This window comes from Miscanthus floridulus, chromosome 14, assembly GCF_019320115.1.
Source record: "Miscanthus floridulus cultivar M001 chromosome 14, ASM1932011v1, whole genome shotgun sequence".
NCBI classification, from domain to species: domain Eukaryota; kingdom Viridiplantae; phylum Streptophyta; class Magnoliopsida; order Poales; family Poaceae; genus Miscanthus; species Miscanthus floridulus.
In genome coordinates, this window is record NC_089593.1 from 61,391,352 (window position 1) to 61,407,790 (window position 16,439).

Here is a 16,439-nt window from a genome sequence, read left to right on the forward strand (position 1 = left end):
CACCGGTTCGGTTGCGAGGCTTGGTCAGGTGGTCTGCCTTCCCTTTAAAATGCTTGCCTTTCTTTCTTACGGGGTGATTTGCAGGAAGAAATCGACGATGGCCAAGGTACACGACCTTTCAACATTTTTTCAAGAATACACCTCTAATATCACCGAAGCAGTGTGTGCATGCATTATATCTTTTGTTTGATTGTCCTGAAAGATTACTTAGAGCAGGCCAATCATTTATTGTTACGAACAACAATGCTCGCAGATCAAAGTGTTCCTGTTTGTACTCATCCCACACACGTACACCTTCTTTATTCCACAAAATGAGAAGTTTGTCAATAAGTGGTCTCAGGTACACATCGATGTCATTGCCAGGTTGCTTCATGCCTTGGATGAGCATAGGCATCATAATAAACTTCCGCTTCATGCATAACCAAGGAGGAAGGTTGTAGATACTTAGAGTAACAGGCCAAGTGCTATGACTATTGTTCTACTCTCCAAAAGGATTGATACCATCTGTACTTAAAGCAAACCTTAAGTTTCTTGCATCATTTGCAAACTCCGGGAATTCTTTGTCGATTGCTCTCCACGTTGGAGACCATCTTCCCAATGAGTGTCATAGCTCCATTGACTTAGAGTGAGAAGAAGGCTCCTCCTACAGCAGCATCTATGTTGTAGAAGTTTTCAAGAGTCAACCAGTTTTCCATCCTATGGTGTGGGCAGGCAAGGATGTATTCTTGTAGTCTCTCCCATGTTTCTGGGATGGATTCTGATGCTGTCTGCTAGAAGTTAGAAATTCTTCCACGAAGGGCATTGGTTTTGCCCGTCAGGAAGAACTTCACAAGGAACACTGTGGAACAATTGTTCCATGTGTTAACAACTTCCTGATCCTTGTAGAACCACTGTTTAGCCCTCCCCAAGAGGGAGAACAGGTACAAGCGGAGTCTAATTATCTCTAGTGCAACATCCTTCATGACGACGGTGTCGCACAGCTCTAGGAAGTGTTGGAGATGTGCGTTGGCGTCCTCACTAGGCAATCCATAGAATGGATTTGCCTGCACCATCATGATTAGGCCGGTCTTCACCTCAAAGTTCGCATCACCCATGTTGACAGTGGGCCCAACAGGCATGTTGGCAATAGTGGGGACAAAGTACTCGTGCAACGTCTTATCGGCCATGGTGTTTAGTACGGATGATGCTGGGGTGACGAGTTTGGTTGGCGGCGGAGTAGTGGAAGGATGATTGACATGACGTCAGGCCTTCTTTAGGAATGACTTTGGATTCTCGGTGAAGGTCGTTGGCAAGTCAAAACCGTCTTACACTATCCTGTTTTCATCCACAATAGGAGAAAACAAGCAAAGTTATCCTGTTATGAGCAATGGCCATTACACATGCATATTATCATGAACATGTCCTAATAGATTCTTTTAACCAGTGCCTTCCCCGGCAACATCACTAGAAATGCTTGTTGGCATTCTTAGCGTCACTACTAGGATTTGCGTTTTCTAGCAATGGCACCAGAAATGCCGTGACAATATTTCTGAACACATGCAGAAATACTCCGTAAGCGCACAGATATATTATTGTAGCATTTCACCTAGAAGTATTCGAGTATCATTCATTTATATTTTCCCAAACGAAGGCATGGTATAAAAGTCTCTAATAGGAACATGGTCAAAATAACATTGAAAGGGGACCATGACGCCTAAGAGAGGGGGTGAATTAGGCAACTTACAACTCTAACTCTAAGCTATGGCCACTTTTTCTATTCTTAGCAAAACCTATGCAAAAGATAAGCTATCTAAATGTGCAACTACGGTTTTGCTAGTGTGTTGCTATCTCTACCGCAAAAGGAGTTAAGCAAACAATGTAAATGCGGAAGCTAAAGAGTAAAGTAGAGATATGCAAACTACCGTCGATGACTCTGGTATTTTTACCGAGGTATCGAGAAGCATGCAGGCTTCCCCCTAGTCCTTGTTGGAGCCCCTTGCAAGGAATCCCTCGCAAGGGCCAAGCTCCTGGTCAGGTAACTCCGTAGATAGCCCCAGGCCTTCCCCACGTGTAAGTGGGTCTCCGATGTGCCTTCCGGCAAGCCTCTCCTAGACCGCTCCCTGCCGTCTTCACTACCAAGCTTCCGGTTGAACCGCCACGGGCCTTGTTCTCTTCGATACATGGTGGTGGCCACACCACAAACACAGTTGGTGTGATCTCGCAAGAATACAAGCCCCTCCAATGTACAACAATGATGCGCGCAATCACCGAGTGGTAAGAGGTATGCAAACCTTACTAAACACTAGGTCTAAATCAAGAGCTAGCGCATAAGCGGTGGTCTAATCAACCTAAGCACTTCGCAAAGCACCTATGCTAATCACCTAATGAATCACTAAGCACTATGCAACTAGAGATCACTAAAATGGTGTATCAACACCCTTGGTATATTTCCTGAGCTCCACTATCCTCAAATGGCCGGTTGGGGGGTCTATTTATAAGACCCATGGAGAAAGTAGCCATTGGGGATGAAACACAGCTCTCTGCTACTGACCGGACGCTGATCACGTCCTGACCGGATGCGTCCGGTCGTCCCAACCGTTGGAGTGCGCGCATTGATCAGACTCTGGTTGAGGCCGGTCATCAACGACCGGATGTGTCTGGTCACGCTGGCGCCGCTCTAGAACCTCTCTATACTCGATCAGACGCTGCACTGCGTGTGTCCGGTTGTCTAGTCTGTTGCGTCCGATCATGCTAAAAACACTGCCGTGACGATGAACAGTGTCACTGGTGCGTCCAATCACTGCTTCGCTCAACGTCCGGTCGCTGCTGCTCAGCGCCTAGTCATAGCTGCGAATGCCTAGTGTTGCCTGGCACTTGATCGGAGCGTCCGGTCACTCATAGGGCCACGTCCGGTCACCTCTGCCGGGCTCGTTTCTTCGCGATCTTGCACCCGGCTTGGTTCCAATCTTCGTGCTTGGACTTTGCTTGACCTTGTACGTCTTCTATGCATCTTCACATGTCTCTCTTGAGGTGTTGATCATCAGATCATCACATCACCTTCATCCAAGTAATGTTTTGCATCCTATTGAACTATAAAACAATTACTTGCAAATCCATTAGTTCAATTTGGTTGTGTTGGTCATCAAACACCAAAATCCAAAGTAAATGGGCCTAGGGTCCATTTTCCTTACAATCTCCCCCTTTTTGGTGATTGATGACAACACGACCAAAACAAGCAAATAATAAAAATTTTGGAATTTAAAAACTATTTACTTGCTAGGATGCAATGCAAAGGGCAAGGTTATATGATACAAAAAGATACCACATGTAAACATCTTTGGAAACTTATCTTGCCCTTGCAAATGTCCCCATATGGCATTATGGATTTAAGCCTCCCCCTAACTCCATAATCCACTATCCTCCCTTTCTCGAACCATTACCACTTGTAAATTATTTTGATTTGGCTTGCTTTTGGTCCTACAAATTCTCCCCCTCTGGAATCAAACACCGAAAAGGAAGACATTAGTAGCACAAGGGAGGGTCAAACTTTGTGATTCTTTGTATGTGGAGTGGAATAGGTCACAAAATTTGACTCTCACATTACATAGACTAAGCTCCCCCTAAATATATGCATACATATGATAGAGAATGTAGTGTATGTATAATTGGCAAATTTATGCTCAAGGGAGTTTAATCTATATAATGCATGGAAAAAGCATATAAATATCAAAGTGAAATCAACATGATGATATCAGTTTAGAAATACCACATGTGGAAACCAATTTGATTTATACCACTTCCAATAGGTGATGGATATTTGAAGTATGATGCTTAACTCCGAGAACTCCATTTTCTTTGCAATGAGACTACTACACACATGATAAGCTTGAAAAGGTGTTAGTCTCAAGACATCTAATTTGTAGAGTAACCTCCCCCTAAATTTGTGCACACAAGTATGGAATACTTGTAGGAGACATGCACATTGATTTTAGAATAAAAAATACCACTTGAAAGATGACATCACATGAATGTGAGAATCATTTTTGAAGGTGATATTCAGGAGAAATTATCTACAATTTGGACTCTAGCACATATTAGATGAATAATTGTAAAAAAGCTATGTGCCGTGCTCCTAAACAATTTAAACCATGTAGGTTTGCTCCAAGGGTTAAGAGTGAAACCAAGCAAGCCTACCATAAGATATACCTAGTGTATGCAAGACAAAATATTTAAGCACGCAAATGCAAACCTAGGCATGAAAAGGAACTAGATGCTAATTAAGATTGCAAGAAATTAAATCTAGTTACCTAACATGGGGAGGGGAATTAGGGTCCATAGTGTTCACTAACCCACTTGGCAATTGACATGAGCCAATGTGATGCACCCCATGAAATGCACCCAAAACTATACCAGGTCTCCAAATTCCCCGAGGTCCAAATGGACCCCTCACTTCCCTTTTGGGATCCAAACCTTCTTGGTGCTCTTCATATTTGAAATGATTTCCTTTGGCACCCAAATGCATTTGGCCCCATTGTTGGCTTGCTTGTTCACCTTGATGGCCACCACCTTGTCATTTTTCTTCTTCTTCAAGAGATAGGGTATGGAGGCCTTTTTGTCAACTTTGTTGGTGTAGGTGTTGGAGAACTTGCTTGTTTGCTTTTTCTCTTTCTTCTTTGCTCCTCCCCCATTCTTTACCTTGCACTCATAGGACTTGTCTCCTTCCTTGTGGCATACGTAGCAAACCATGGTTTGTCCTTCATCAAGCTTCTTCACTCCCTTGATGGTATTTTCTTGATGAAGTTAGGCTTGCTCTATCTTGCCTTTCACTTGAATCATGTCCTTGGTGAGGTGAGCCACTTCTTGCTTTAGTTGCTCATTCTCCATTGTAGCCTCTTGTGTGCATATATCTACAACAACTTTCTCAACACAAACTTGGTTGCACAAGGGTGAGTCTAAACATAAATCATTGCAAGAGATAGAGGCATCCTTTTTAGGCATGTAAAAAATTGAACCTTTCTGTTTAGGTGCCTCGGTGGGGGTAGAACCGACGGCTTCAAGATTAGCAACTTTATTAGTTAGCTCATCACAATGTTTGCACATAGTTTCCATTTTAGCAAGCAAACATTTATAAGCATCTTGCGAGTTAGCTAACTTTTTCTTTAATTTTTCATTTTTCTTTACAAGTTGTTCATCATTTATTATGTAATTATTTGTGTTTGCACTAGTCTCAAGTTGCTCAATTTTAGTAGATAGCTCCATATTAAGATTGGCAAAAGTTTCATATTGTTCAAGCAAAGTAGCATAAGCTTATTGTGAGCTATCTAGGTTTTCTTTTAATTTTTCAAGCTTCTTTTGTTGACTAGTGCAAACTTTAGCAAAGTTAAGATTTTCTTGCACAATTTCATCATAAGAAGGTAGCTCATCATCACTATCACTATTGTTGTCACTATCACTAGGGATAGACTTTTTGTTACCTCGTGCCATAAGGCACACACGTGAAGTTCTTGATGATGAGTGCTTGTTCCCTTGCCTCTTGTGATGGTCTTCTTCTTCACTTGAAGAATCATCCCATGATCTTATTGATGTGAGGGCTTTGTCCTTGCATGTCTTCTTTGTCTTGTGTGTGGGCTTGTTTGGACAAACTTCCACAAAGTGCCCCAACTCGCCGCATCCATAGCATCCTTTCTTTCTTTGCTCATTTCTTTGATTAGTGAAGATGAAATCTTGAATTTGGATGGGCACACCCTTGACATTGAGCCTTTGGATCATCTTTTCCACCTTGTTGATAAGTTTGATTGATTCTTCATCAAGGTCTGAGGTGGAGGAGGAAGATTGATCATCATCACTTGAATCTTCATCATCATCATCTTCTTCTTCATCATCTTCACTTGAGGAGCTTGAGCTTGAGCTTGTCTCAACTTGCTTGCCCTTCACCTTGTTTTTCAAACTACATGTGAGAGCTTTGCCTTTGCTTGATGAAGAGGCTTCTTCTTGACCCATCTTGTGTGACATTTCAAATGCCACTATCTTGCCAATGACTATGGCCGGGGTCATGGTGCTCAAGTCCTCCATATTGTGAAGGATGGTGATGATGCTTGCATATTTCTTTTGTGGTAGCACGGAGATGATCTTCCTCACGATGTTCGCATCATCTAGCTTTGTTAATCCTATTGAATGGAGCTCATTGATAATTAGATTCAAACAAGAATACATATCACAAACAAGATCATCATCATTCATTTTAAAGGAATCATAATTTTGTTTAGCTAGACAATGTTTTTGCTCATGGACATTACTTGTGCCATCATGGAGCTCTTGGAGTTTTAACCAAATTTCATGTGCCATATTTAAAGTGAACACTTGGTTAAACACATTCATGCTAAAAGATTCAAACAAGCAATTTTTAGCTCTAGCATTGAAATGAATTTCTTTTTCTTCACTCTTTGTGGGTTTATCGGGATTCTTAATGGGTTTCATCCCGTCATGAGTGACTCTCCAAGCACCTAAATCTACCGCCTCAAGGTGACAAGCCATTCTAGATTTATAGTAGGGGAAGTTAGTGTCATCAAAGTGCGGAGGCCTAGAGGTATCCATCCTAACCACACTAAATAGCGTTGGCTCAACGATGATAAAGCCAAAGATCCAAATTGAGCCAACCTGCTTTGATACCAATTGAAAGGGGACCATGACGCCTTAGAGGGGGGGGGGGTAAATTAGGCAACTTAAAACTCTAACTCTAAGCTATGGCCTCTTTTTCTATTCTTAGCAAAAACCTATGCAAAAGATAAACTATCTAAATGTGCAACTACGGTTTTGCTAGTGTGTTGCTATCTCTACCGCAAAAGGAGTTAAGAAAACAATGTAAATGTAGAAGCTAAAGAGTAAGGTAGAGATATGCAATCTACCATCGACGACTCTGGTATTTTTATCGAGGTATCGAGAAGTGCGCAAGCTACCCCCTAGTCCTTGCTGGAGCCCCTCGCAAGGAATCCCTCGCAAGGGCCAAGCACCCGGTCAGGTAACTCCGTGGATAGCCCCGGGCCTTCCCCACGTGCAAGTGGGTCTCCGGTGTGCCTTCCGGCAAGCCTCTCCCGGACCACTCCTCGCTGTCTTCACTACCAAGCTTCCGGTCGAACCGTCGTGGGCCTTGTTCCCTTTGGTACACAGTGGCGGCCACACCACAAACGCGGTTGGTGTGATCTCGCAAGAATACAAGCCCCTTCGATGTACAACAATGGTGCGCGCAATCACTGAGTGGTAAGAGGTATGAAACCTTACTAAACACTAGGCCTAAACCAAGAGCAAGCGCATAAGCGGTGGTCTAATCAACCTAAGCACTTCGCAAAGCACCTACGCTAATCACCTAATGAATCACTAAGCACTATGCAACTGGAGATCACTAAAATAGTGTATCAACACCCTTGGTATTTTTCCTTAGCTCCACTATCCTCAATTGGCTGGTTGGGGGGTCTATTTATAAGCCCCATGGAGAAAGTAGCCATTGAGGATGAAACACAGCTCTCTCCTACTGACCGAACGCTGATCACGTCCTGACTAGACGCGTCCGGTCGTCCCAACCGTTGGAGCGTGCGCATTGATCGGACTCTGGCTAAGTCCGGTCATCATCGACCGAACACGTCTGGTCACGCTGGCACCGCTCTGGAACCTCTCTATACTCGATCAGACGCTGCACTTCATGCGTCCGGTCGTCCAGTCTGCTATGTCCGGTCATGCTGAAAACACTGCCATGACGATGAACAGTGTCACCGGTGCATCCGGTCACTGCTTCGCTTAGCGTCCGGTCGCTGCTGCTCAGCGTCCGGTCATAGTTACCGATGCCTGGTGTTGCCTGGCACTTGATCGAAACGTCTGATCAGTCATAGGGCCACGTCCAGTCACCTCTGATGGGCTTGTTTCTTCACGATCTTGCGTCTGGCTTGGTTCCAATCTTCGTGCTTGGACTTTGCTTGACCTTGTATGTCTTCTATGCATCTTCACAAGTCTTTCTTGAGGTGTTGATCATTAGATCATCATGTCGCCTTCATCCAAGTCATGTCTTTCTTGAAGTATGTCTTCTATCCATTAGTTCAATTTGGTTGTGTTGGTCATCAAACACCAAAATCCAAAGTAAATGGGTCTTGGGTCCATTTTCCTTACAAACATGACCGTATAATAGACCAAAGTCCATAACAAGGGTAAGTCAGGATAACTATTGGATAGTGTGACACACACACTTAAGCCAATCTCAAAGATAAAGATAAAAGAAAGAATAAAGAATAAAAGAATATACCTAAACATGAGTAGACATATCTTGTATAGCTATGCTAAGATGAGCAGATTACATAAATACATGAATATCTAAGGGTAGCGATCATAAGTTAAGATAGCTTTGGTCACTATAAACTTACTTCGGGCATCGGCTTACGCTTGGTCTGCCAGGCGATACTGGCCTACATCTTTATGCCGTATCCAAACATGGGGGATTATGAAGGATGGACAGGGCTGTCACCACTTGCTGCTTACCCCTTAACCGGAGGATACGAGGCAAACAAAGGTAACTTCTAACATAGACACCATGACTATGCTATCAGTTACTACTCTAGCAGTGGCCAGGAACTTCCATCTTTATTAGGAGTCCTCTTGTAGAGCATCCGCCATGGGGACAGATGATGAACCCACAAGAATATAATGACCAAAACTAATCTTAAAGTAGAACTCACTACCTCAATTTAGGTCTTGGTCTAAACATGTATGTATGATAGATTAAGCATGAAGTTTCATATGCTAAATGAATAACATAAGAACTTTACTCTAATTTCATAACATAGCTATATTGATATGATAAGAGCAAGAACATAGAAGAACTCTTCATATTGATCATACCAAGTTTCCTTCTAGATGTCCTAGCTCTTCAAAGTAGCTTCTCCTAGATCCAACTACACTACTAAAAATAGTAAAAGAGTACAAGTGGAGGGAGAGAGGCTCAAGTGTGGTGTGTGTTGAATGGGTGCCTCTACACCTCTACTTATACATGCTTGAGGTCAATTTAGCGGGGGATAAATTAATAAACCATGCTAAACCGCCTCTGCATGGCACCATGCAACCGCTAGAAATGAGTGGGTCTAAGAGGCGGTGCCAGGGGTGTAGGCGCACACCTAGTGTGGCTGCACCAGGGTTGGCTCCCCTCGCCACCATCTTTGCGTGGTCGGTTTCTGAGTTGGTCTGGGCCACTGCTACATCGGTGCTTGGCCTAGATTTGCATGGTACATGGGCCTTTCTTCTATTTGCCTTGAGCGGGTCTATGTTATGCTTCCTCTGATGACACATTTTGACTATAATTCCATCGTATTCTTGTACATGTCCTGCAAAATGGTGAACCTCCAATACAAGTGGAACTATGTCAATAGTAAAGGTATATGCGTGCAAAACATGTTAGTTTTCTCCTTTTTGGAATTAAGTTGGTGGTAGAATGTTGTTGATAAGAACTGCCAAAAGCTATCACCGGCGTTGCCACTCGTGCTCACCACCGTCAGATCCAAAGGCAAGTGTAATAAGGCCTTACTTGCATCGTCATCCCTTCTCCTCAAAACTCATCTCCTTACTAATATTTATTGATGCAATTCCACGGCAGGGCCGCCACATCTCTTCATCTAGTGGCATCCTTCTAGATGAAGGAGGCCTACAACATGAGGAACATAGTGGATAGCCTCTCAGATGATGTGCTTGCTGACATCTTCAGCTACCTCCCTGCCCAGTCCTTGTGCTGCTACAAGTGTCTCTGTCGCTCCTGGAGGCGCTCCATCTCCAACTCCTATCAATGTAAGAAGCTTTCACAGACTATCATTGGCTTCTTCTATGGTAGCTGGTGGAAGGGCAATCGCCACTTCACCAGTGTGGTAGAACCGCCCAAAATAGCACGCCTCTGGAGGTGCTCGCCTTCCACTAGACACTAAGCACCCCAAAAGTGAGCTACACCAGGCGGTTCCATCGAGCACACCCTAAGGGAGAACTCAAACAATCCACGTTTTTTATCCAGAATCCAATAATGAGTACAAGTTTACAATACTTAGTCCATTTCATACAACAAGAGTTCTCGAAAATACCTTATTACAATTCCAAGTTCAGAGTGCAGAATTTATACAGCGGAATTGAAATAAACATCTAACGATAAGATACAAGGATCCGTCTATGCTCACCAGAAGAATCCTCTACACAATAGTCATTCCTCAAGCGGCACCTGCAATAGGGGTAAATAAACCCTGAGTACACAATGTACTTGCAAGACTTACCCGACTAGTGGGAATAATTTCCTGACTCCAAAGGATATGCTAAGCTTTATGGTTTCCTGGGTTTCCCTTTTACGAAAAGCTTTACTAGTAGTGAATCCTTATGTATGTTTCTTATTAGCAGTCATGATTAGTTCATTATTTAACCATTCTATGTAAGCACATGTTCTACTTTCAAGCAAGAGTTGAGCAATCGGATCCATTTCATCATCTTTCATCTTCTAGTTCTTACTAAGGTGCTAGATCATAGCCATGCCGTACCGTATCACACGGCGATTTGTGAACTAATGTATCCCAACTGGGTACCCTGAAACACATGCCCTGCTTGTACCCTAGGTACAAGCAAGACCAACCCATCTTTCTCCTATCAAGGGGTCCAGGTCCCCATCCAAACTTGGACTCCAAGCTCCCACTCCTGAGTCTCGGACTCAGTGTGTTGCTTAGACCACCATCCCCGTCTTCAATCAGTCAGTCCAGAAAGAGCCAGAACCCACGACAAGAGGGCAACGAGCCTTCTCACTCCCATAAGCAAGTATGTGCCCAGGATAATAAGTCTGTGACCTGACTAGAATCCACTGCAATGGACGGTCCTTAACTGACACAGATAGGGGAAAATAGTGTAACCAAGCTATGTCCCATTGGCCGTGGGACACAACCAATTACACCCACCAATACCCGTACCATATCCCTGCCCGGTCTCCATTTCCTTTCACTATTTTATCATGAGAGTAATAATAATAACCACCTATTGTGAGTAACGGCAGGTTACTCATGCTACCAAAAGTCCAAGTATAGCAGCTACTTGACCTGTGCTAGTAGGACTCATAGGTAGGTTTATCTATGCATGTAGTTTCAATATAAATCATGTAACGTAAATGCACATCACATATATCCAGTGATTATTCAAAATAAGGGTTATGCACCGGGGCTTGCCTTGGGCAGGTAGGGTGTCAGCAAAGTCAGTCACTGGTGGCTCTGGGGCTCCCTCCTATATGAGAACCTCCTCCTCATACTCCTCGATCACCTCCTCGTACTCCTGCTCGCCCGCGGTCACGAACTCCACCAACTCGTTCTCTACATGCATGCAATGATGATGCAACATGCAATGATCATGCAACACTTAGGATTACGACAACAACTCTTAAAATAACAATACATCTACCAAGCTACTAAGCTAACTCTAATGACTAAGATGCTAAGCTACCCATCCTTTCCACTAAATAGGTATGAAACATTCAAGTATTATCTTAGCAACTAAAATGCATTTCTTCTTTTATTAACGATTTAATGTATATTAAAACAAGGAGCACCTAACTACTTTATTTCTCGGTCTATTCTAGGGCCACAAAAATTACAGTGAGCACATAATAATACAATGGACCTACTATAAAAATTTCATGAACAAAACTTTTACCAATTTGCCACAAAAATTCCTACAAATATTAACCTAAATAACTATCGCACCTAGAACCTTGGTTGAAAACATGTTCTGATAGGGCTTCTATAGGCCAACCGCGGTGGCCAACGCCGAGCAAATTGTGCGCACCTGCGAAGGGTGTCAGTACTATGCTCGTCAAACCCATCTGTCGGCCCAAGCGCTCCAGATGATCCCTATCACGTGGCCATTCGTGGTCTAGGGTCTTGCTCTGGTCGGACCCCTCAAAAAAGCGTTCGGGGGCTACACGCACTTGCTTGTCACCGTGGACATGTTCACAAAATGGATAGAGGCTTGGTCGATCTCTATGGTCAAATCCAAGCAAGCCGTGCAATTTTTCCTCAACATCGTCCACCGCTTTGCAGTCTCGAACTCCATCATCACAGACAACGACACACAGTTCACCGAGAAAAAATTCCTCTGATTCTATGATGACTACCACATCCATGTCGATTAGGCCACCATGATGCACCCCCACATGAATGGGCAGGCTAAGCATGTGAACGGCATGGTCTTGCAAGGCCTTAAGCCTAGGATCTTCAACCGGCTGAACAAATTCGGTGGACAATGGGTTGCGGAGCTTCCTACGATACTCTAGAGCATGAGGATGACCCTAGCCGGGTGACCGACTACACACCTTTCTTCATGGTCTATGGTTCCGAGGCGGTCCTCCCAACTGATCTAGACTATAGAGCACCGAGGGTCAGGGCGTACGACGAGCAGAGAGCTAAGGCGTCCCTCGAGGATGCCATGGATCAGCTCGATGAAGCATGCGATGTTGCCCTCCTCCGCTTGGCCATGTACCAGCAAGCGTTGTGCTGGTACCATGGCCATTGGGTGCAGAGTCGAGCCTTCAACATCAGGGACTTAGTGCTCCACCTTGTCTAGAGCAACAAGAACCACCACAAGCTCTCTCCACCATGGGAGGGATCATACGTAGTCGCGGAGGTGCTCCGACTGGGCACCTACAAGCTCAAGACCATCGGCAGCAAAGTCTTCATCAATGCCTAGAACATCGAACAACTATGTCACTTTTACCCCTAACCTATGTTAAGGATGTTGTTTTGTTTTTGCTATCATTTCCTCAATCTTTAGTGACACCTAACCCCAGCAACGGCAAGGGGTCGGGCCTCACTTGGGGGGCTGATAAGAATATATCTACTTAGAAACATTCTTTGCGCCTGACCCCCTCTTTCATTAAGATCTAGAAGCAAGAGTTGTGGAACAAACGCTGAGTAAAATAGGTCGGACTGCAAGAAACCTATGCCCTAGCGGCTACGGTGTTTTTGTTCACCAGCGTGATCAGAGTTTTTTCACCCACACCTCGAGCTTTACAACCTTAATGTCAGAAGGGGGCGGATCGTATCAACCTTTTTATACATAAAAAGAGAAGGGCCAAAAGTCTGTTCACCAAAACAAAAGTTAAAAACTTGTCCATTTATTACAAGTTCATCGCCTGGCTCATCCAACTAACTAACCCCTCAGGGGGGATGACTTCATCATCGATCTTTACAGCTAAATTCTATGTCAGGGGGCCACTGACTCCTTGATCTCCTCCAGCTTGGCCTCGGAGTAACCAAGCGTGAAGCCCTAACTCATCATCGGTAGATCGATGTTCTCGTAATGAGAACAAGTGATAGCAAACAACTGATGAACGCGAAGTGAAGCGCGTGCCTCGCGATCTCACATGCCCAATCTGTAATTCGGATGGTGTGAACCACGAGCGAGCTTGTATCCTACTCTAGGGCTAGCTCAAGGTCGTCATAGACCAGCTGGACGGCGACACATAGGGTATCATGCTCATCGCTCTCCTTCAGGAGGGAGTCCTTCACTTTGCTGACCTCCCTCTCCAGTCTGTGGCTCTTCACCACCTCCGCCCCAAGCTTGTCATCAAGGCCTATCCATGTCACACACCAACCCCGTTAAAAGGCCAACCACGGATTCTAGGAATAAGGACAACAAGGGAAACCGGAGGCTTAACTTCCACGTCCACTCGGAGCTTGTGCACCTCTTCGCACTGCCAGATCGCCTCTTGGCATTGACCGACCTCCATGGCGAGCCTAGCAGCCATGCCCTTGGCCTCAACTTTTAGGTCCCTCTCCTCCTCAAGCTCACCCTTGAGGAGGTCAATCCATTGTTGGGTGTCAGTGCCCTCCTGGTGAGCCAAGTCACGCTCCATGCGGAGCCCTTCTATGGCTCGGAGCAAATTGTCCTGCTCCTTCCATAGCCGCTTAGACTCCGCGACGTCCACATGCGTCCTCTCGATCAGGGCCGTGAGCTTCTCCTCGGCCTCATGGGCATCCTCATAAGCATCAGCCCCCCTAATTTGGAGGTCGGCCAACTCTAGGCCGATGGGGGTAAGCTCAGCCACCTCCCGACGAGTGGCAGCGAGCCATTTCTCGCGATGATGGAATGGGGATTTCTCCTGGCTGTAAGCCATAAGGGAATGTGGAGAGGACATGAATTAGAGGCATGAAAAGGGGAAATGAAGGTCAGAAGCATGGACATATCATACCTGGCCAACTAGGGTAATGACGTCGCATAGCGAGCTCAGCACGGTGGTTAGGGCGTCAACCACAGTCCCAACCTTCATACGGACGCTCCCTCATTCCTTCTCCTCCACGACGTTGTCGAGGGCGAAGAGCATCACTACCAGGTCCCACTGATCAGCCCACCAGATCTGGGGTCCTCCCCACATGTACAGGTCACCACCCACCTAGACTAGAGGCCAAGATGGCTCCGCACCGACCCCAAGTGATGCCAACCCCTCCTGTGATGGCAACTCCTCTGGAACGGCCCCTCCAGTGGTAGAGGGGGCGGGTGATATGGACGCAAAAGCTTGCCCCATCACCAAGTCTGCCAAGGACACCTCGGGTGCATCCTCTTTTGTCCACCCTGCTGTAGACACGGCCGCCTACGTGGACGATGGCTCTGGTTGTACCATTTTTGCCTATGACATCGCGACCACACCATGTCCGCCAAGGACACCTTGGGTGCATCCTCTTCCGTCCACCCCACCGCAGACGCGGCCACCTACATGGACAATGGCTCTGATTGTGCCATTTTTGTCTATGACATCGCAGCCACACCCAGCCATGCCACGTCCACCACAGGCGCCCCAGACGCGTCCTCCTCTGTCTACTCCCCTGTGGCCACAGCCATCAGTTGTGCCTCCCTAGTCGACACAGCGGCCGCCCCTGCGCCACTCCTGCTCACCTCTAGTGTGACGCCAGCCGACTCCTGGTGCATCTATCAGAGGGCGAGGCTCTTCTTCAGCGCTAGCCACAGGAGAGTCCCGCCTACCCCAACACTTTGAAAGACATGACGATCAGTTTATGGCAAAATTCGTTAGAGCGAAGGAGCAAAGAAATTCTTAACTCACCTCGATGCCACCGGACAATGACATTTTAGGGTCAGCCTGCATGACCCCAGCTGCACCTCATCAGCATGTTGTCATTTCGAGCCTTCCCTCTACTCAGAAGTCTTGGATGGAGCGGAGCTACCGAATCTCGTCGACTCCGGGGGCGCCCCGGAAGGCCCATACAGTGCAGAGCGGCTTTATTCTGTCAGCTCTAGGGGCGTGTCCTCCCCCTCCTGCCTTGGGAATGCCATGGGAAGGGCCCTGCCTTTGGCAAAGACGAGTCCTCATCCCCACCTCCTAGCTCGCCCCATTGGACGAGCGACCCGAAACCATCGCCTCCCTCTCCTTCTTCTTCCTCCTCCTCCAAACCTTGTCGCCGCCTTCCTTGATCTAGCTTTGCCCACCGCTTCACCTTCTCCTAATCCTTCTTCTTCTTCCTCTTCTCGTCTGTGGCATAGTTCACTGCCCTCACGGCCATGTGCTCTGGCAGCAGCGCAACGGTGGCCCAAAAGCCCAACCCCGCCGGTAGCTCAACAAAGCCCACGTCCGGCCCCATTGTGGGATGTCCTAGCATCAGGAACATGGCGTAGGACTCCTTTGTCACCTCCTTGATGCGCTGCGTGACCTCGCTGTCATGGAGTGGCCCCTAGGCGAGCATCGTCCCATCGAGTAGCACGCCAGGCGTCATCCCGTACAATGAGAGGGGGCGCGCCATTAGTGGCACCACCCTCCTCGCATGATACGCCCCGATGACACCGGCCCCATAGAGACCATGGTTCTTCAAGAGCATGATGGCGTCTAGGAGGTCACAGAGCCCTTTCTTTTCCTTCTTGGGGGGTCCCCACCCCCACACTGGTGGTGCCTCTTCTATTAGGCGTCTGGTGAAGTTCGGAAAGGGGGCGGTGGCATCGTTCTTCATGTAGAACCAAAATGTGTGCCATCCCTTGTTGGACCTTGGCAGCGGATAGGTCATGTTCTCAACGGACTAGTGGCCCCAAAGGTGGGTAACTGCGCATCCCATCGGCACTGATAGGTCACCACTTCTCTCCCTTTTCCTTTGCAGGGAGATGGAAAAGAAGTACAACCACAGCTCGAAGTGGGGTTTGATCCCTAGATACCCTTTACATAGCGCGATGAAGGTCACAATGTGCTAGATCCCATTGGGATTTAGGTGCTACAACTCGAACTGGTAGTGGTGCAGCAGCCCCTGGAGGAATGGGTGGGGTGGAATCATGAGTTCGTGCTCATGGAAGGGAATGAAGGACACGACGTAGCCATCGGGCGGCGACGGTGCCTCATCACAACTAGGCACGAGCCACTCCAACACCTTAGTTCTCCCATGGAGAAGACCGTGCTTTGATGAGGCCCTCCATGCGTG

At 46.4% G+C, this 16,439-nt stretch overlaps 1 protein-coding gene and 1 non-coding gene across 2 annotated transcripts; one reads left to right on the top strand and one right to left on the bottom strand.

The window, feature by feature from the left end:
* Positions 1-693: 693 nt before the first annotated feature.
* Positions 694-800, top strand: LOC136506205 (small nucleolar RNA R71). Its single transcript, XR_010771430.1, has one exon. It is a non-coding gene; the product is annotated as a small nucleolar RNA R71 (small nucleolar RNA).
* Positions 771-1,166, bottom strand: LOC136503541 (uncharacterized). The gene has a single exon (XM_066498585.1). The coding sequence runs from the start codon at positions 1,164-1,166 to the stop codon at positions 771-773; it is 396 nt and encodes a 131-aa protein (XP_066354682.1).
* Between the last annotated feature and the right edge of the window lie 15,273 nt (positions 1,167-16,439).

Coding starts and splice junctions, on each gene's coding strand:
- LOC136503541 (XM_066498585.1), bottom strand. CDS start 1,166: ATGGCCGATAAGACGTTGCACGAGTACTTTGTCCCCACTATTGCCAAC.